This window comes from Monodelphis domestica, chromosome 7, assembly GCF_027887165.1.
Source record: "Monodelphis domestica isolate mMonDom1 chromosome 7, mMonDom1.pri, whole genome shotgun sequence".
Lineage (NCBI taxonomy): Eukaryota > Metazoa > Chordata > Mammalia > Didelphimorphia > Didelphidae > Monodelphis > Monodelphis domestica.
The window spans coordinates 99,901,241-99,924,015 of NC_077233.1; the positions used below are offsets into that span (position 1 = coordinate 99,901,241).

At 39.4% G+C, this 22,775-nt stretch overlaps 1 protein-coding gene across 4 annotated transcripts in view; it reads left to right on the plus strand.

The window, feature by feature from the left end:
* FGD3 (FYVE, RhoGEF and PH domain containing 3) overlaps positions 1 to 22,775 on the plus strand; it is a 217,454-nt gene that overhangs the window by 140,864 nt on the left and 53,815 nt on the right. For all 4 annotated transcript variants that reach the window (XM_056805261.1, XM_056805262.1, XM_056805264.1 and 1 more), the window contains exons 7-8: positions 10,193 to 10,349; positions 20,416 to 20,554. In XM_056805261.1, the coding sequence (XP_056661239.1) occupies positions 10,193 to 10,349; positions 20,416 to 20,554 (296 nt within the window). The remainder of the gene's footprint in view (positions 1 to 10,192; positions 10,350 to 20,415; positions 20,555 to 22,775) is intronic.

Genomic DNA, 22,775 nt, shown 5'->3' on the forward strand with positions numbered 1-22,775 from the left:
TTTTTTTTTAGTAAAGGAGAATTTAATTTTAAACTCTAAAGAAGCTAAGATTTCTAGGAAAACTCACTAAGAAGGCTGTTAAGCAGCCAAATAAGTACTGTGTATAAAACATTTACCAAGCTACTGAACAGATTCTTGGGGTTGGAGTAATTTCCTTCTTTTATCAATTGGTAGAAAGACATTAGGGTTTTTATGACTCCTGGCCTCAAGGCAGAAAGAAGTTGAAGGGAGACTCAGTCAGTGACCAATGAAAGAAACAAGGAAACTAGAGAGTGCTGGTAGAAGTACCCAGAAAGAAGGTTAAGGGGACAAATAACTAGGAGCAGTTTTGACATCAAGGCAAGATTTTGGAGTGAGTTAAAAAGTTATTGTCTTTATCAGCATCTTTGCATAATACAGAAATGTGTAAAAGCTAAATATTAAAGTGATTAAAAGTTATGTAAAATCTAGGAAAAAATATGTGATTATAACATGAAAAAAGAATTCTTCACCTCTAAAATCATTGCTCATTGTGCTTTGACATGCACAGGGCAGCAAAAAAGTTGAGTTTCCCAACTCCCAAATGAGTTCGAACAAGGCGATGCTCTATTTCAGCTTTCATTATATAAACCAATGTTCTTTTAGTAGTCTATTCAGCGCCAAGTGCCTTTTTGTGCCTATTAGGGCTATCTTGTTATTTAAAATGACCCCCAAGTATAGTGCTGATGAGTTGTCTATTGTTCCTAAATATAAGAAGGCTATGATTTGTCTTATGGAGAAAATATGTGCATTAGATAAACTTCATTCAGATATGTTATAGGGCTGTTGGCCATGAGTTCAATATTAATGAATCAATAATGTGGTATTATGTCCAGAAAAAGAAAATTCCCTGGTTTATGTGTAAGGCCACTCCAGAAAGTACTAAAGTAAATGTTGTGACCAAAGACTCCCAGGAACCTAACCCTGTATTTCCCTTAGAAACAATGGTTCAATATTCTCTAATTTGGTGTTTGTAGCAACTCTGTAGAATATAACTACCCTGAATGATTAGAATCAATTATAATTTGAAGATTTCACCTTACACCTGTTAAGTTGTCAGAGATGAAAAACAATGGACATAATTGGTATTCAAAAAGACTTTGTGAAGTGTCTCAGTGGACTGAAAGCCAGACCTGAAGATGGGAGGGCCTGAGTTCAAATGTGGCCTTAGATACTTCCTAGCCTGGGTGACTTTGGGTAAATCACTTAACCCCCATTGCCAACCCTTATTGCTCTTCTGTCTTGGAACTAATATGAATTCTAAAACAGAAGGTAAGGGTTTTAAAAAAAAGATTTTTAGAAAACAGGGATTTGAATATATGGTTGGTAGAAATGTGAACAGTTCCAGCTGTTCTGAAAAGCAATTTAGAACTGTGCAAGAAAACTTACTAAACTGTCCTTTGACATAGCAATTCTACTACAAGGAGATAAATGATGGAAATGTCCTAAATATCACACCATTTTGGCAGCAAAAAAATTGAGAATGAAGTAGATTCCTACCAAATGAGGAAATGTTTGCTGAATTATGTTAGAATATTATTGCATTATAAGAAATGACAAATCTGAAGAATAAAGAGTAACATAGGAAGGCTTTTTTGAAGTGATACAGGATAGACTAAGCAGAAACAAGAGAGCTATATACATAATGATACAATAATGTAAATAAAAAAGAAAACATTCCTAATTCATATTATTAATAATAAACAATTTAGAGAATAGGAGCTATAACATATATCCCTCCACTCAGTAGAGAGATGATATGCTACAGATGCACTGGCAGGTAGCATACCTTGTCTGACATGGTTCTTTTGTTGGTCAGTTTATGTTAACTGCATATTTGGGAGAGAGGGTGATTGAGAAATTACTGTAGTATATAAAACACTATAAAAGCATAAATTAAAAATATTATTCTTTCAATGAACAAGCCTTTATTCCTCCCTTCCACTGGAAAAAAGGAAAAGAAAAAAATTCTCATATTTAACCATGTCCAGAAATGTATGCCTTATTCTGCATCTTCAACCTGTGAATTTTAGATTTTTTCCACCCTGATTAAATCTTTAAAATCCTAACAAACAGGAATGTCTATACTCCTTCTTAAGGATTAAATATTGAGGAGGATGGCCTATGACAGACATGTGCTATCAAGTGACAAATAAGAAACAACTGACAGACCCCTTGGTCTGTTCTAAGTCAAGCTTAAGCTACCATTGGTACATGTGAGATGCAGGAAGTAATGTAAAAAAGAATATTTTGTGTCTCTTCCTCTCTCCGGCCTCTTTCTTGGAGACATGGCTCTGGCTCTGTCTTGGAGAGGTGGCTCTTGCTCTGGCTGGTGTGGCTTGTGACTGTGTGCTGGGCGTCCTGGTGGTTTGGTGTGTTGCAGCTTGCCAGTGAGGTAACTGGGAGAAGCTCTTGTAGCATGGGTCAAGTGAGGCGTCTTCCCTGAGCTCTCTCAGAGTTTAGGTTGATTCTTTTTTTTCCTTTACCTTTCCAAATACTATCCTCTTAGGAAGCCAAGCTAGTTTTTATCTTCTGAGGAGGCCTCGAGCTGGTTTAGGCTAGGCCTGAGAAATCTTATACCCCTTTCCCTCTCTCTTCTTCTTAATTCCTTCCCTCTATATTAATTAAACCACCATAAAATTCCCAAACTGAATTGAGTATTTTTATTGGGATTGAATTAAATCCCTGGTGACCATTAATATAATATATTAGTCAAAATCACCTTTAAATTTACTCCTTATAAATCTTATTACTTCTGTAAGGAAGTAGGTAGCATGCACCATTATCATCATTTATTATAAAACAATTGTATTCCATTTCACATTCCAGCCATTCTGGAAGGAAATTTGGAACTATGCCACCAAATCACTAAATTGGACTATCCTTTGACCCAGCGATACCACTGCTAGGCTTATGCTCTCAAAGAGAACAAAGAAAGGAGAGGAAAACCCATTTGTAGAAAAATATTTATAGCACATCTTTTTTTTTAGGGTGACAAAGAATTGAAAGCTGAGAGGAGGGTGCCCATCAATTGGGGAATGACTGAACAGTATCAGGAGTATAGTGGAATACTATTGTGTGGTAAGGAATGATGGAGAGAACAGCCTCAAAGAAACATGAGGAGATTTATATGAACTGATTCAGAGTAAAGTGTGCAGAACCAAGAGAACAATTTATTTAATAACAAAAACATTATAAAGGCAAACAACCCAAATACTTAAGGAGTCAGATCAATACAATTGCCAATAATGATCCCAGAAAATCCATAAAGAAACATGCATTCCACCTGCTGACAGTGAGGTTTCTCATCCAAAATGTAGACCAAAAATTTTTTTGGTTAGATCTGGCCAATGAAGGAATTAGTTTCTTTATCATACCAGTTTGTTATAAGAATTTTATTCTTTTTTCAATGCGGAGAAGGTGAGAGGGAGAGAAACAGATATTTTTGGTGAAAAAAATTAATTTAAATAAACAATGGTTGGATGAATTCACAGCTCTACTTGTGATACATTAATGTGAAAAGTATGGATGGATATTGAAAGTGGGAGGAGGCTAGTAATAATAATTTGTTTATATAGTACATTAAAGTTTGTGAAACAGTTTGCGTATATTATCTCCTCTGATCCTCACAGCCATGTGAAGTAGTTGCCCTTATTATCCCCATTTTACAAGTGAAGACCTCAAAGCTGAGAGTTTAAATGACTTGTCTAGGGTCATGTGGCTAAAAAGTGTCTGAGGAAAGAATTGAACTCATATTCCTGACTTAAAAGACTGGTACTCCATCCTATGTGCCACCCACCTGCCTGTTTTTTTCTTTTGAATTTTATTTGCCTTATTTGCCTTAAAATTGTAAATTGGTAAAATTGGTCATTAAAATTACCAAAATACTGATTAACTTGGAGAAGATTGGCCTTCTCCAGGCTTATGTCTTCCTGAAGAACAGTTAAAAGAACTCGAAATACTTAAATTGGAGAAGAGAAAATTTAGGGACCACTTCATTATTATCTCCAGTATTTAAAGCGCTCTCATTTGGAAAAGGGAACAAATTTGTTCTACTTGACACACAAGATATACTTAGGATCCATGGATAGAATCTACAATGAGGCAAATTTAGCCTTGATGTAAAGGGGAAAACTTCCTACCAAAGTTCTTTAAAAATGGAATAAGGTACTTGAGAAGGTAGCAATTGTTTCATCATCATAGTATCGGCATTTGCCAGATGTTACAGAGGAGATTCTTATTCATGCATAGGTAGGAATAGTTGGCTTCTGTGAGAAGGGAATTTGTATTTTGATTTGATCAATCAGAGATTTAGACTTCCCTTCCATTTGTTTTGAATTTGGGTCTATCAGCAACCAGGGAATTGATCCCAAAGGCACTGCCTCCCTGGGTGGTTCAAGGTTAATTGAGGAGCTGTGGTTGGTTCATGGGGGGGGGGGTGATGTAGGAGAGCTAGTGGGTGTAGTGAGGACTTATAAGATGAGACCCAGCAGGAAGCTGGTAGGGTTTGTTGTTTCTGAGGCTGAGATTCAGAGAGAGAGACACTGAGTTTGTTAGGCTCTGGATTATTAGGCTAGGAAATTCTTCGTCTCCTTTCTATATTTCTCTCTTATTTTCTTTTTCTTACTAATAAATCTATCTATTAACAGTCTTGTGACTTAAGGGTTAATTACAATTTTGGCAACCACCCAATTCCCTTTTCACAATGCCTCTGTGATTCTACTGGGAGTCAAGCATGTTGAAATCTTCTCAATTGAGGGTATTGGGAGGTTAACATGCCTAGTCTTCCCAGTGAATCATTTCAAATAACCAATGTATATCTCTAAGGATTCTCCCACTAAAGACATTAAAACATTGCCCTTTCTAAGGGGAAATTATAGCAACCTGAGAACAAGATGGAAATAAAAAAGGAAGAAAACAAAAACAATAATTAATAGACGCATTGACAAAAAACCAATTGGGGGCAGTCCCTTTTAGCATAAGAGTTTACATTCAGGATAAATGTGTTCAACTCCCTTCAGTTCAGTTCATTCTGGATCTCTTGATGCAGCATGTAGTTTCCTCAGGTATCTCCATGGCACCCTCTTCAGAAGATTAGTGTTCCTGATTTAAAGTGTTGGTGAGCTTCTCTTTTCCTAAAATTCCTCCAAAAGATTTCAAACCCTGGATTTTAGGATATTTACCTCCAAGATACTTTGCAATTCTGATGTTCTATGAAAAGAATTATCTTAGAATCACAGAATGTTAGTAATGTAGAAAAAATCCTAGGTCAGGATTGGTGAAGTATTGGCACACATGCCGAGCCAGAACTGGGTCACTGGAGACACTCCTCCATTCCCCCTCTTTCTAGCACCTGAGGACATTTTTGCATGCCCTGCCCCTCTATCCAGCTGCCCAAAGCAAGCAGTTGCTCCTTCTGCTCTCTGAGGTAATGGGGAGAGTGGTCATTGGTAGCTTGAAGTTGCAGTTTGGGCACATGAACTTGGAAAACCTTTGCCAATGCCACCTTAGATCATTTAGTCCAATCTCTTCATTTTAAAAATGAAGAATCTAAGGTTTAAAGAGAAGTCATTCATTTACTCAAAATCACATAGCAAGTTAGTAATAAAGTCAGAACTATAATATAAACTAATGTTGGAAATTGCTTAGGATAACTGTTTTAGTCAATATAGTTTTATAATAGAAAATATTGTGCATTCATGCATATGAAGCCAAATGAACTGTAGCAAAGAACTAGAAAGAATGGACCTAACCATGCTGGACTGTAAGTGATTATGTTATACCACTTTACTGGCATTTTAAGATGGCTTGAAGAATTACAGACCTGGTCTAATTATTGCTGTAATTACAAAAGAAAATAAAGAAATGACCCACCACTTTATGGCATTTGCATACACATCAAATGCAGTGTGCTTTACAAACCTTAGGGGATTATTTGGTTCCATTGGCCCATTCAGATTGCATTAAGAAACTTAAAAAACCCCATGTAGAGGACTATTAAATGGTTTAAAAAAAAAAGTTAGAACTCAAATGATTATGAAGCCATAGGATCTAAGCCTGGGATAAAGCTGCATTTTACTTCTGACCATGCAGATGTGAATTGTCCTAATAAGAAAGAAAAGGGAAAAAAAAACCTATAAAGAACCCATTTGGCTACAGAGGAAACACTCTGATGACCTATAATCTTAAAAGGACATATACAAAAGATTAAATATGAGACTATAACCAAGGTTGGATATAAGTAGACTTATAGAAAGGAGATTTAAAGCCCAGAATGAACTTAAGGCTTTTTTTAAAAATCCTGTGGAACACAACAAAAGGGCTCTGTTTGGAACAAGAAGAAAGAGGAAGGGTCAAGTATATTACTTGGAGCAGATGATGCAATATTACCAGGTGACAGAAAGCAAAACTCAACCCACCAAGGATCTTTTAAATCCTGGGGGACAAGAAAGCCCCAGCTGAAGGGAGTTGTTTTACCTGAGCAAAAGTTAGAAAAAGGTCCCAAGATAACTGTCAAGGTACCTGCTCAGCTCATCACAGAATGTAATGAACATTGCAGAATGAATGCCCAAGAATTAGTGATCACTAGCCTAACCCTTCCTTACCTACTATGGAGGGATTTCTTCCTTCATCATATCTCTGACAAGCAATAATCCACCCTCTTGACCTGAAAGCCTTCACTGACTATCTGTTTGTATGTCTGTCTGTCTAAAACTATACTTTACTGTCCCCCTTAAAACTTTTGGATATTTTAAATTATTACAAAGGCTTTCTTTATATTGAACCGAAATCTACTCTCCTGCAACTTTTACCTATTATTACTAGTTCCACCACCTGGAAAACAAAAGCAGTTCAAAAGCAGTGTAAATGGTGGGAGATGAGGAGAAAACTGTGTTGAGCTCCCTCCTTAAATATTAGAGACTCTGGAACCTGTGATCCTGCCTCCATGTATGTACGTGGTGATATCACTAATTGATAACAAAAATTTCTGTTTTACTGTACTTAACCTTCCTAGAAGCACAAATATCTTAAGTGGCTCCCTCTTGCCACAAGAATAAACTGCAAACTCCTCAACCTGATGTTTAAAACCCTCCCCTCTCTAGCTTCAAACTACCAGCCAACAATACCCTCTTTCACATAATCTGTATTTCAGCCAGATAACTGCTATCCCTAGTTTTATCCAAAAGTTAACATCAGTCCCTGTCTCCTTGCATTCAGTCTGTTCCTCCTAATTGGAACATATTCACTTTTTTTTTTAACAAACCAGAACAAAAACCCTTACCTTCTGTCTTAGAATCAATACTGTGTATTGGTTTCAAGGCAGAAGAGCAGTGAGGGGTTAGGTAATGGAGTTAAGTGACTTGCCCAAGGTCACACAGCTCAGAAGTATGTAAGGTCATATTCAAACCCAGAACCTCTGGTCTCTCGGCTTGGTACTCTGAGCTATCTAGCTCCTCCTGTGTATTCTTTATTAAGTGCCACCTAGCTAAATCTTCCTAATCCACATTCAACTTCAGAACAAGGACTGTTTTCTGCCTTTCTTTGTATCCCCAGCATTTTGCAGTGTCTAGCACTGCAAAAGCACTTACTAAATGCTAATTGACTGGTTCATTTTGGGTATCACCTCCCCTATGAAGTCTTCCTTAATCCCTACAGATATCAGTATTCTCCCTACCTTTATAGTTCCCTGAATTTATTTGCTTACATCGTGTATCTCCTTAATAGGATATAAGCTGTTTGAGGGCAAGTACTGTTTCATTTCTGTCTTTGTATTCCCATCACCTAGCGCAGTGCTGTATAAATGCTTTTTTTGTTTGCCTCTTTGTTTTTAATAATACTCTTATTGCTTTAGGGGGAGACTACCAGTCAATAAATTCCCTCTACCAAAGCCTACAACTTTTAGTCTTTAGAGAATTACCTGGCATCCTGAAATTTTAAGTGTCTTGCCCAAGATCACACAGCCTTTGTGTGTGAAATAGAACTGGATCCCAGGTCTTCCTGGTCTCTGTGTGCTATGCCATGCTACCACTCCTAGGAGCATGAGTATCTTGTAATTATTAGTATCTCTCTCTTTCTCTGTCTCACTCTGTGTCTCTGCCTCTCTGGCTCTGGCTCTTTCTGTGTCTGTCTCTTTCTTTCTCTCTGCTTCTCTTGTTCTATCTCTGTGTCTTTATCTCTATCTTTATCTCTGTCTCTCTCTTACACACACACACACATACACACACACACACACACACACACACACACACACACACACACACACACACACAAGACCTCAGACCCAGCACTCTCTCCACTATACAACCTAGCTATCATAAGAACAGTTGCTTGAATATGAGCAATTAATATTTCTCTAGACATTTAGATCTGTCTTTATTTATGGAAAGAATTTTGTTTGACCAAAAAATAAACAAGAACTTAAGGAGATGAATAGAACCTTAGATAAGTCAAATAAGATGGCTATCTGGAGAGCCCCTGCACAGCCCCATGAGGTTAGTAGTAGGTCTAAGGCTGAGAATACACATAATCCAAATATAGTTTCTAGTGGGACAACAATGGCTTAGAGAGCATAAATATTCTGCAAAAGACTTACCATAACACTCATTTTTTAAAAAGTGGTTTTTGATTATGCTTTGTTAATGTGTGTGTCTTATTAGTTAGACTCTCAGACAGAGAGGTGGTAAGCTGTAGTAAGAAAAGTATACATTGTAAGATATAGACAGTGTAATGTTTTGTGTTTGTTTTTTGACTTAATTGTAACTTCTGTCTTCGATTTGATACTAAGTTATCAACTCTAAGACAGAAGCCACAATGGAAATGCTAGGAATTGGAGTTAAGGAACCTGTCCAGGATTCCACAGGAAATAGGATGAAGGTCTAATTTCAAATTTAAACCCAGAACCTCCCATCTCCAGGCCTGGCACTCTATCTGCCTGTCCCAACTATGTATCTTGTTACAAGTAAAATTCTCTACAAATGGTTGGAGATTCATAGGGAAGTGATGGTGATGAGATAGATTAAAGACAAAAGGGATTGTAAAGATCATTGAGTTCCAGCCCCCTTATTTATCAAATGAGGAAAAGGGAAGCCCAGCTATTAAGTGTCTGAGGTGAGATTCAAACCCATTTCTTCTCACTCAGTACATGGTGCTATTTTCACTAAACCAAGCTCCTTACATAAGTTAGCAGTTATTCATGCACTCTTTTCTTTTGCTATTTTTTTGGGAGTATTTTATCTCCCTAACTCCTTGTAAATTCCTAGAGGGCAGGAATCAAGTCTTAGATATTCTTTATATACTCAATAGGTCCTATTATGATTCTTAGAGGTATACCATACTTTCTGATTTAGTTTTGGTCTTATCTCCTGGTGGAATTCTATTGCTCTCTGTGTGTAACTCAGTCAGTAAACATTCATTAAGTGCCTTCTGTGTGCTGGTCTCTGTGCTAAGCATTAAGAATACAAATACAAATAAAAACAAAGAAAGTTTCCACCCACAAGGATCTTACTATTAGTGTGGACAGGATGGAGAAGTCCTAGTATGGACAGGATAGAGAAGTCCTAGTGCAAACAGGATGGAGAAGTCCAAAGACAGTATAGCTGGTGGGGAATGAGAAGATTGGGCCTAGCCCCCACCTTAAGTAGAGGCCCTGGAACCCATGTTCCTCTAGTCAGTGCAGGGCCTTAGAATCCTGAGATGTCAGTCTTGCAGGATAATGAAATTTCCCAATGATGAGTTGGCAGGTAAGTAACAAAATAGGTCTGGAGTCAGGAAGACCTGAATTCAGATCTGATCTCAGACACTTTCTAACTGTGTGACCTTGGGCAAGTCACTTAATGCTGTTTGTGTCAGTTTCCTTATCTGTAAAATGAGCTGGAGAAGGAAATGTCAAAACCATTACAGTGTCTTTGCCATGAAAACTCCAAATAACATCACATCAGGCATGACTGAAATGACTAAAGAACAATAGTGAGTTTCCTGGGGAAGGAAAGCAAGAGAAAGTTCCAAACCAGTCCAAAAGCAGTGTAACTGGTAGGAAATGGGGAGAAAATTATGTTGAGCTCTCTCCTTAAATAAGAGCCCATAACCCTGCCCTCCAGTCAATATGGATCCATATGTATGTAATTTCACTAATTGATAACAAGAATTTCTTTCTTATTATGCTTTATTTTTCAAGGAGCACAAACCCCAGGATTGGGGATATCCTTCAGAAACTAGCTCCATTCCTGAAGATGTATGGTGAATATGTAAAGAACTTTGACAGAGCTATGGACATGGTAAATACCTGGACCCAGAGATCATCACCCTTTAAGGATGTTGTTCAGAGCATCCAGGTATGTTGAGAATCTTTGTCTTGAGGGTTAAAAAAATATAGTTGGGGAGGGGGTTGGTAATTTTAAATTCATATAGGGAAATATTTGTGTACCCATTTTATAGCATGGAAAACACTGAAATTTTATCCCTAAAGCCATTCTTGGAACCCAGATAGAGCCTTGACTCCTGAATCCCAGTTGTCCATTTTGTACCATTTGTCCTACTACTAGAGTAGCTCCCCCCAACCCCTTTTTTTGAGTGGCTTTTAAATGCTTCCTTGGCCTGGGACAGAAACAGGTTTCAAACTTCCCAACTGTTGCTGCCACTCCTGTGTGCTTAAGGGGAGAGAATATTGGGAAAAAACTCTTTGTGAGCTCAGAGGTTTTTTCTTATTTGTAAAGATGCCTTCAAATATCGTGTCACCATCCTTATCCTCTCTTTTCCCTCTCTGCCTCTTCCTTTGCTTTTTTTCTCTTCTCTTTCTCCTTCCCTCTCACTTTCCTCTGTCACTTCAGCTGCATGGTTTTTTCATCTTTGGTATTTCCTGTGTCTATATCATGTGAGAAACAGTCCTGGATGCTGCTGTAATGAGCAAAGTCCTTTTGAGATCCTGAATTCCCAGAGCTGATTAACATAGGGGAGAAACAAGGTTTGACCTTGGGATAGGTAGGAACTGGGATAGATGACTGAAAGAGTAGTTTTCAGACCACTCCCTTTCTTTTTACAGAAATAGATACACTGCGGGTGAAAAAAACAATTTATTGGGTTTCCATGAGAAGAAAAGTGGAAAAGAAAGCCAAAATAGCTATAAACTTTACCTTGTTCCCAGGAAAACCACCCCCGTTTTGATGACTCTTTTAAAGGTTGATATCAAGACCTTACAAGGTCTGTGAGTGCTCATATATCATTAATAATTAAAACACTATTTTCTTTCTTTTTTTTTTAACCTCATCCCTCCCTCTTTTGACATAATGATCTTGTTTTCCTAAAGCCTCTGGGGACAGAAGGAATTCCCAAATGCATAATAGGTTGAGTTTGTGATATTGGGACCTTCAAGATAACTCTTATAAGTTTGGATTTTCAAAGTTACCCCTCCAAAGGGGATTTATTTCTTTTGGAGTGCTGTGGTTGAAGAAACTTAACACAAGTGAACTGTTGTGTTTGTTTTAAGATTGAGTGAGCTTTCCACTGGGTGTGGATAACTGAATCTCAGGTTGTAGCCTACAATCTACATGCTTTGTTGGGGTGGGGCGGGCAGGGAAGGAATTTAAAAAAATCACTACCCTTTGCCTGAACTTCAACTGTTATTAATGACCGTTAATTTAGCTGTGGCCTTCTTCCAGGCCTCCTGAGAACAAATTCCCTGAAGCTTTCCTTAGGTTAGCATAGGTCCACCTTTCACTTCAGCTTGACTCTAGTGTCAAAGCAAACTTTGTGTCCAAAAGCCCTTATTGGTGGCTTAACCCTAGACTTCACTACTTTTATTTTAGGTAGGAGAGGGTCTTTTGAGTTTTCCTTCCTCATTCCGCCAACCCGGAATGTTCTTTTTAAAGGAAGAAATACTTCTTTTTCATTGGGTATTTTTTATTCCATGAGGTTTGGTTTCAGCACAGCCCAGCAGAAAATTATGTCCATAGACTATGATCATATTGATGGTCTTTTCTATCAGGACCTTTTCTGGAAGCAGCTTTGTGTGGCATCAATCATTGTGCTTAGTATTTCTTCCCAGGGATCTCTCTGCCCTAATTGCCAGCCATCAGCTCCTACCCACACCTTAGTCAGTATCTGCTCAAACCAAGAAAGCTGCTTCAAAAAGAGCCTGAGGTTATATTGTCATTGTTTAGGAATCAATAGCCATATCCTGACTGGGCTGTTGGGTGAGGCTCTCTTTGTATTCTCTATCCCAAGGCATTGTTTCCTGCTTACTTCATTGAACTACATTCTCCACCTGCCCTATTTGAACTCAGCATCCCAACCCCTATTTGTGTGAGATTTGGGGACTAAGCTAGGCAATACAGTAGACAGATATTTAGGGCATGGTACTGTGGTAGAGACATGAAGAGAGAGAGGTTTTGCAGGACAAGCCAATATGCAAGAACCAAGGCTGGGGACCTGTCTCAACCAAGGAGAAGGTTCCAAACGGAATGTTCCCAGGAGGAGAAGCAGTTGAAACGGGCTGAAGGACCCTTGGGGGGCTGGCTTGGTTTTGGGCTCTGACCAAAGAAGGAACTGATTCTGTCTATCTCTGGGAGTTGAAGCTGGCCAGGGGGATTTGTCTCTGTCTCTCTCTCTGGGATTTTACTGACCAAGAGTTGGAGGAAAGCCAGGCTGAAGGACCCTTGGGGGAGGGGGTGGGGCTTCTGAAATTATGCTGAGAGACCTTGGTGGCTTTGTGAAGAAGAAAGATTTTAAACAGTTGTCCTCCATCCATTTCTCTAACTGTCCCTCTGTCACAGTTGTGACTGGACTACTTTCCCAAACCCTCAAATTCTCCCACATGATAGATTATGGAAACCCTCATCCCTCTTTCCTCAGTTTCCTTGTCCTGTTATCCCAATAAACCCCTTACCTGAGAAAAGAAAGGAAGAAGTTTTTCCTCATAAATATCATAGTCCACTGGGGGGGGGGTGGTGAAGCCACAAGCTTCAGAAGAATCTGGGAGGGAGAGTTTTGGAGAAGGGAGGGAGTGAAGGGAGGAGGAGTTTAGGAAATAGATTGATGTATCAGTCATCAATAGAGATCAGTAGGCAGACCCCAGAGCATACCCCTGCAGCAGTATCTCTCTATCTCTCTATCTCTGTAGTACCTCTATCTCCATTGAAACTAAGAAATCCTCAGATGTGTCCCCATATTAGCAGCTCTCTCTAGTCTCAAGCCAGAGCATCCAGTCATTACAACAAGAAATGGTGTCACACAGATTTACATTTCTATTTCATTTGGCACCTCAAGTCTGACTGTACCCTCATTCCTTCAGGCAGGGTAGTAAAAGAAGAAAAACAAAAATTTTCAGGCAAATTGTTTTTGAACTGGTGGTCATCACAGCCATTGCCTGCTTTTGGGTATATCATATTTTATATAGCAAACTAACCCATATGGTAGTGGAAACTGGATTATGTTAGCAACATTACAATGTCTGTTTTACAATTGCCATTTCAATATGAACTGGTTCTCTGGCAAGTCCTGGCACAAGTATACCTAATCTTTATGTCTGTGTTGCAGACTCTAACCCAAGTGAAGAAAGTATTCAGATTTGTAGTACCCCTTAACACAGAGAAGACTATGGCCATTGATACTAACCTAGAAGGCATGATTAAGTCTGTGTTTGAACAACTGATTAAGGAAAAAGGATTAGATCTAGTTATGGGCAAGGGCAGTAGGCAAACAGAGAATGCACCTTAGGAAACTGAATGTGACAATGAAAATGAGAACCAGGTTGCTTGTGACCCTGAGAAAACCTGTCCATTGAAGGAGGTCACTAAGCTAACTGCTAATGCTGGTGTGATACACACAAAAGCCCATAGACAATTTACTCCCCAGGTACTTGAGTCCATAAAGCGAGGTTTCCCAAAATTTGTGGACAATCCTTTCAAATCACAAAAGGAGCTCAAACGGGCATTCAGGATCTTTGATCCGGATTTCGAAGATGTCAAGTTCCTATTGTCAGAACTGTTCAGCCCCCATGAACAGAGACAATTTTTGGAGAAAATTAGATCTGACAGCAATTTGACTAGCTGGCCAACTGTTGAACAAAGGGTGGACATGGACGTTGCAAATCCCACCTGCATGTCCTATCTGAAAAGGTGCAGAGAGGATTTGCTGCAGGCCATTAAGCAATGCTGTTCATGCAAGAGGTACCATATGCAGAGACATTCTTAAAAATTTACAGATATATTTAATGTTGGAAACTCCCATACTCCCAGACTGTATGATATAATAGAAAGAGAACTAGATTTTGAGTTAGAGGACATGGATTTGAATCTTGGCTCTGCTGTATAATAGGCACATGCTATTATGTAAATCATGTTCCCTCCTTAAGCCTCAATTTTGACACCTATAAAATGAGAGCATTGACCTAGATGGTCTCTAAGGTTCCACCTAGTTCTAAATCCTATTTTTCCATAACACATACTTATTTTATAGTAAATCAACTGATGTACATTTCATCAACTGTTCAGAGCCCTGAATGTATAGCTATAGATAGTGGTTACGATTTTCAGCCTTTACCGAAAATGTGCTTGTCCCTTTTCTGGACTCAGGCTTGTCTGCTTCTGTCCAGCCTATGTCCTGGATGCCCTGGGGAACTTTTAGGCCTACAGCCCTAGTCTGACCACAGCCATGACAACTTGTTATACCCTGAACATCCTCTTTGTCTATACTAATAGATCACCAAACTTGTGCTTATTGTAGGTAGCCAAGCCAGGATTTATAAGCACTCCCCATGGAAACACCTCAACCAGAGTGCCCAGTTCCAAAGAACACCACAGTCCATTCTGACCCTTCAAGGACATGGCCCATGGAGCCAAGCAGTAGAGAGATCACAGAATTTAGAGTCAGAGGAGTTGGGTTTGAAACCCAGCTCTGCTGCATATGGCTTTGTGACCTGGAAAAAGAGAACTCTTGAGTCTCGGTTATCTCATCTAGAAAAAGGAGGTGGTTAGGCAAAATGACTAAATATCTTTCCAGCTCCAAATCTTATGCTCTTATGGCTTATACTTTAACTTTTGTTTTCTTTTCCAAATGCTGTGTCCTACTAGGCACAAGATGTAATTGATGTATTGACTCAGTAAGCTAGTAAACTTGGAGACATATATATATATATATGTGCCACTGGAATGCATTAACTGCCTTTCAAGACTCAAGTTTGAGGCCAGATAAGTTTCATTTGCTCTTCCAGGGCTTCTGTTTTTGTTTTCCTTTTAAACCCTTACCTTCTGTCTTAGAGTCAGTGCTAGGTATTGGTTCTAAGGCAAAAGAGTGATAAGGACTAGGCAATGGGGGTTAAGTGGCTTGCTTAGGATCATACAGCTAGGAAATGTCTACGGCCACATTTGAACCCAGCACCTATTATTGCTAGGCCTCACTCTCTATTCATTGAGCCACCTGACTGTTCCCTTAGGACTTCTGTTTTTAAATGAATAAAAGATTTGGATGACTCCTTTATTTTGATAACCAAGCTTCACAAAGTAGATACAGCTGAGTGAGGCACATTTTCACCAAGGTGGCCCATTTTATTCCAAAACAAGTCCTCTATACCTCAAGCTGTCATATTTTTTCAGTTATACTGTTTTCCACAAGAAACCTTCTAAGATGATTGTAGAAGTGAGAGCTGGCAGGACTCTTAGTGATTCCCGAATCTAAGCCTTTTGTTTGCCTCCTGTTCGACATCTAAAATTCTTCACAACCTTTCCCCTTCCTACTTTTCTAATCTTTTAATACTTAACTTCCTTCCATGTGCCTTGTGACCTAGCTACAATGGCTTATTTGCTCTTCCTCATACATGACACTCCCATTTCATAACTTCACACCTTTCCCTGTGCCTGAAAGTCTTTGCCCCCCCCCCCCCCCCCACACACACACACACACTTTTGCCCTTCACATTTCCTGGAATCCTTTAGATTCAGCTTAAATTCCACTTTTTGTAGGAGTCCTGCCCTGATCCCCTTAGATAGTTGTGCTTTCCTCTCTGAGATCATCTTCCAGTTACTCTGTAATAGCTTATATATACCTAGTTATTTTCCTGTTTTTCTCACTCATTTTTAGACTGAGGACTGAGCTTTTTGAGAAGAAGGATTTTTTTTTAAACTTTCTTTTGTATTTTCATATTTTCAGCACTCAGCAAAATGCTTGGCATATAGTAAATGCTTTAAAAATGATTGTTGACTGACTGACTTCTGGAGGAGCTCTGGAACCTCTTTTTTCATCTGACCAACCAAATATGGACCAACAGATTGAATGACTCAATCTAATCAATAATCTAAATAAAATACACTTACTGCTTTCCCATGGACCAATGGAAAGATCAGTTTAATCCTTCTGGCTTTCTTATGACTCACTTTCACCCAGTAGCATTTACATTCAAACCCTTTAATTACTGTACTTTATGCAGTTTGTATTTAATAAATTCTTAATGAGTTGACTGGACAGACCCTTTTCTCTGAATTCTAGTTTCTAGTCATTCTCTTTTTGTTCTGTGTCCTCTCTGCCATCGGTACCCTTGTCAGCTAGTTGGGGGTGCAAACTGCAAGCCAAATGTACCATACTGATTCATAGGTAAAAAAAAAAAAAGTAAGCCTATATGGATCAGCTGGCCCTGTTACCTGAGTTGCTACTTCCTCTGGGAAGATGAGGTATGGCTCTCAGTCTCTGGAAAGCCCACACATCAGGCCTCTTTTCAGAACTTGCCATAATTATCATGCATTCAAGCTGGGCCTGCCACAATCTTGTAAGCCTTCTAAATCTGTCTATAACCATATTCAACCTTCTATATCTCCCTGCTTAGATAAATAATAGTACTAGACAATCTCTTCCTGGATAGTCATCACCTCATGCCTGCCCCTCTCTACACACCCATATAGAAACTGTATCCTGAAGGTTACTTCCCATGACCATATCCCAGCCAATGGGCCAGATTTCCCCTAGCCCTGCCTTGGTAAAAATGGACCCATAAGAAGAGTAGAGACTACCCTAGTTGAAGAGAAGGTACCGTTAGATGAATGGGGATTTTCCCCCAAAGACGTAACCCTTTGATAAATGCTATTATTAACCCTAACCTCCTAGAGCCATGCCTTGTTCTAGGGAGCAAAATACCTGTCTTTATCTGCCCACACAAAGAAAAATGCTTAAAACCATGGCCAAGAGCACACAGGCTTATACCTAGCCAACATTCTTGCCCTCATCACACTGTTGTGTGTATCATCTCATCTACCAGACCTGGACACACTGTCCTCAATCTCCCTGTCTGAACTCCATTCATTCTGTTTATTTCTTTAGGTTCAGGTTGAACCTTGACCATCAGTCTTTGCCTGTCTACTTTGATTCTATTGCTGCTTGTGCCCTCACGCCTACATTAGGTGTCCAGACATTAACTCTGGCTCAGTTTCTCAAACTTAGCACCCTATATAGCACATTTCATCTGGTGTGAAGCCCTAGACTCTGACCTTACTTTGCCAAAGGGATTCACTTCATCTGCAGGTCCCTTCTGTTTTTCTCATTTAGTATTCCCTACTCCCAGCCTATCTTTCAGCCTAATTACCCATCATGATCTACCAACTTGACCTTGCTGCTCAGAGTTCTTGGTTTCTTCTGGCCTATTCTGTACTGTGGCTATTCATCACTGCTTCTTTCTTCTCACTGTTCACTTCTAGTAGTGTTTATTTCTTGACCTTTACTAGGGACTTGATTTAATTCCTGAAAGATCCAAAACCTTTACTCTCTAAACACTTTAAAATACAATTTGAACAGACTACATTTTAAACAAGAATTCAACTCTTGGTTTCCTCACAACTCATTTCTTTCTTGTTTTCTGGCTCTCTATGTCCATTGTTGGTTAGCATTTTTGTTTGTAGCTCAGCAAAGAAAACTTAGTTTTATTTTAAAGAAGTTGCTGGTTTTGTTAGACCCGCAGGACATCTTTTTTTTCTCCTTTTTTAGAGGCCTATATTTAAGGCCATAATTGTATCTTTAAAACCAAAACTACAAGTTGAAGTTCCCACTAAATTAGCAATTGACTAATTTTGTTCCATTTCCCAATATGATGGAAAGAATATAAAACACATCAGAGTAAATGTGATTATTCTAGGTTTTTTCATCATTAACAGTATGTCTTCTCTATAAATTCAAAACTGGTTAGTATGGCAGAGGTCAAAGAGAGGAAATGAATAAAGAACTGAGACAAGAGTTTTGAAGTCCTTCAAACCCTACTTCCCCAACCCCAGTACAGGTGGGTAGAAAATAGGGTTTTGTGTCCTTTATTCTTTTCTACCATACATGAAACCTTCATGAAAGAGGAATTTTTGTTTCTCTTTCCAGCTAAAATACTTCCACAATCTGTAAAAACCCTCATTTACAAAAACATTTAGTGATATTGGATTATTCACAGGCTGCACAGCAGAAATATGGTTCACCAAACAACATAGTGGCTAGTGATTTCCCAAGTAAAACAGTGTTTCAATTGGGAACTGACTCTAGGAGGTAGTTCAGACTATCATGTCTCCTCTCCCTCGGTACAGATATGGATGGTACAGGGTAGGAACCCCTAGGCAGCTCAAGACATGAAACTAAACAGTACAACAGCCCATTAATAGAGCACGATTTCTCCTGCTTTGGTGTTTGAGATTTTCAGCTCCTCTTTTAGGGCCAGCATTTTAGCAGCCTCTATTTAAACCCAGATTTATAATTTGCTGGCTCAGCATGTGAAGGTAGGAGACAGTTCCTGCAGTTAGTGACTGACTAATTTGTTCAACTTCCCAAAATGAGGGAAAGAAAAAGTAGATCAGAGTAAATATGATTATTGCAGGTTTGTAGCCAAAATGCCTTTTCTATAAACATGAACTGGTTTTACAAGATAAGCCAAGCATGCAACACAAGAATAAAGGACCTCAGCTGTCAATCAAGAAAGAACATTCCAAATGGAATGTTCCCAGGAAAGTCAGTTGAGTCAAGCCAGGCTGAAGGGGGAAGAAGCCCTGAACAGGACCCCTGTTAGCTTCTGTCCTAGGCTGAAGGACTCTTAGGGGGGCTTCTGGAGCTAAGCTGAGAAGAAATTAACTTTTGGTTGGTGGCTAAGTGTGTTGAAGAAGATATTAAAGAGTTATCCTTCCATCTCCTTGACAGACTTGTGTCACAGTTTTGACAGGACTGATATTTCTCAAAATCCTCCTAACCCTCATTATAGATTAGGGAAAACCTCATCCCTCTCACTTCATCTTCCATCCTGTCCTATCTTTCCCAATAAACCTCCTTACTTGAGAAAGAGAACAAACCTAAACCTCATAGTTCACCTTTGAGTTACATAGAAAGGTGATTAACTAACAGGGGGGAGGGTAAGGGAGGCAGGAGGGAGTGGGTGGAAACTGGGAGGTGAAGGGGGGAGGGTAGGAAATATCTTGATCTATTAGTCATCAGTAGTGATCAATAGGCAACCCCAGAGTATCCCCTGTAGTCGTATCTATCTCTCAGAAGTATCTCTATCTCCATTACAACTAGGCACCTTCAGGTTTTCTTTAGTATATTTCTAGTCAAGCCAGAGTATCTCATTTATCATAGTTAGAAATATCTCCCACAGTATCCTATTCTATTACAGATAGGAACGTCAGAGAAAGGAAGTCCAACACATGAAGTCATCATTTGGGTAATGGTAAATTCACCAACTGGAAGTCAAGTGACCTAGGTCTTAGCTCTGCCACTTCTTAGCTAAGTGACCTGGGGAAAATGAATTCTCTTATCTAGGCCTTAGTTTACAAATTTGTAAATTGAGGGAGAATAGACTTCAGTGATTCCTAAGGTCCCTCAAAGCTATAAAGATCTTGTTACTTACTTACTTTCACTTAAACACTTTCTTTATTCACAGTAACAGCCTTATAAACAAGGGACTGGACTTTTTTTTTAAACCCTTACCTTCCAGCCTTAGATATGTATTGGTTCCAAGGTAGAAGAATGGTATGGGCCAGGTAATGAGGGTTAAGTGATTTATCCAGGGTCACACAGCTAGTAAGTATCTGAAACCAGATTTGAACCCCCTATTAATAATAATAATTATTATAATGATCAGAATTTAGGAGCTAAGGTGGTACAGGAACAACTGAAAATATCTGTACTTTTCTAAGCACAGTGAAGGAAAAAATCCAGTCTCAATTGCTCAAGAAAGGTATAAACTATTTAAGCATAGCATTGATAGCAATGGGAGGGAACATGGTGATCATTTAATCCACTTCTTTCCCTCCAGATGACTGTCATTTTACCAGTAGTTTGAGGGTCAAGGGCAGTCCACAGTTCAAGGTATATTGGTATGTTTGCATTAATCTCTGTTGGTTAGTTACACTTCTTAAGCTCAGTCTAACAGTATATTTCTGGATTTTTCGCCAACAGAAGCAAGAGGTCTGTGGGAATCTGACATTACAGCATCATATGCTAGAACCAGTACAGAGAATCCCTCGCTATGAAATGTTGCTCAAGGATTATTTGAAGAAGCTTCCTGGGGAGTCTCCAGACAGGAAAGACGCAGAAAGTAAGATATATTTCTATTGTTGGGTGAAAGGGATAAAGAGCATCCCTTTGGGGGCAAAGGGAAGAAAGAAGGGAATGCTTTGCATCAAAAGAATTCCAAGTGTCTTTCAAACACACCTTTAAGAACCTTGTCAGACAAACACTTGTCAGCCTTTTGTGGAGTTAGAGTAATAGCAGGATATCAGAGCAGACTGTTCTCAAATGCTGCTTTCAACTCCCAAAGTAAATATGCTGGTTCAGGGTTGATCTTCCCCAAAGAGGGTCTTATGGCTCTAGAAGTGTGGTTTCCTTTAAGCAAAGTCCTTCACAACCGTAAAACTTTTCCCTGAGGATCTTGTTCTTTCCCCAGACCAGTGATGGTGAACCTTTTAGAGACCATGATCTGTGCCCAGCCCCCAGAGACCAGTGCCCTACCCCTAGAGACCATGTGCTGTGCCCCACCCCTAGAGACCATGTACCCTGCCCCCAGAGACCACATGCTATGCCCCACCCCCAGTGACCATGTGCTCTGCTGGCACTGAGTGCCAAACATGCCTCTTACCCCACACTGGGTAAAGAGAAAGCATTTCCATTCTGCTGCTGGATGGAGGGGTGGATTAAGTGAAGAATATTCTCAGGAGATAGAGAAGGGGAGTGGACTGAGCACAATGGAGAGAGGGAGGGGAGCAGCTCCCCCTCACCTCAGTCCCTCTGCCTTTCTAGTAACTTACCAGCCATGGGTGGGGTGGGGTAGGGTTCAGCTGTGTGACAGAGGTTCATATCCCTGTCCTAGGCTTTCCTCTCCTATTGTCACAGCCCAGATTGTGTATTAGCACTGAAACCTGTCTCTAACCCCTGAGGGAATTCTTCCAAGAGGGCTTATTTTGGTAAGGCTCTTGTGGCCCATTTCTGAGCTGGGTGAAATTATTGCCCTGAACTGTTGTAGCCAGCTGGGGCTGCCCTGGCCTCAGGACAATTACTCTGTAACTAGTCTCTAAAGCTCTGGACTTTATCTTCAGGATTGCCCTTTTCTGTGATCCCAACTTGCAACAAGACAAAGAGATGGCATGCAGTGCCTTGTTTCACTACTGTTCATATGCCTGATGCACTTTCATCACTTTTGCTTCTCAATAATTATCTGAGCTCCAGTGTATCTTTTGGAATATACTGAGGTTTTGGCTAGAAAATGGGATCTTAGCTGTATATGGTGTAGTGGATAGAACTTTAGACTAGAGAGTTGGGAAGACCTGTGGTCCAAATTCTTCTCAATCACTTACTAGCTTACTAGCTCAGGAAAATTAATTCATCTGAGTCGTATTTTTCCTTCCCTGTAAAGTAGAGATAATAAGAACATAGTATTATTGGGTAGCTCAAATGAGATAATATATCTAAAGCACTTTAAAAATATCTAATAACATCAACATGAGTGCAATTTCCCTGAGCAAATTATAGAAATAAGGAAGGGGGTAGTTATAAAGAGGATGATCCAGTTGAAGTTGGGGGGAGAGGGGGAAGAAGAGAGATGAATGAGAGACTGGTCAGTAAAACAATACTCAAGGTAAAGACCATGTTAGTATATGTATATGAGAAAGGTAGTGTATTAATAGACTAGCAAGAACCCAGATCAATGCAATGACCATTCTAAACTCCAAAGGAATAATGATGAAACCTTGACAGTGAAACATACCTTCCTCCTCTTGATAGAGAGCTGGTGGGCTGCTGGTACAGAATGAGGAATATACTACCAGTAACAGTGTCAATTCTTAACATTTTAACCATACTTTGTTAGAAGAGAGGATTCTATTGGGAGAGAACCAAATCCTCAGTGGAGGGCTAATATAGAATGGCCTGTTGGCTCCAGGGCCAAGTTCATCAAAGCTTTGGAAATAGGCACTTGTTAATCCTAAAGAGTTTGATCCTCTTTGCCTTGATGTAGGTCTTTGAAAATTAAGCCAGTCTCTCTTTAAGAGTCATGTGCATTGTTTAGAAATATTTTCTTTTTTGACAATTCCTAAACTTCTGTTTAGCTGTGGTTTACCTATATATTAAAGCATTTAGTAATCTTTTGTGCCATTCTTGTGGAAAAGCTTGAGAAATGTGGGATAGAAAATACCATCATGTACATTTGGTGTGATTCAATAAGTAGGCTCAAAAAGAGCTCATTAATGGTTCTATGACAGCCTGGAAGGAAGTTATCAGTGGTATGCCCTCAGGGACCTATGCTTAGCCCTTTGCTGTTTGAC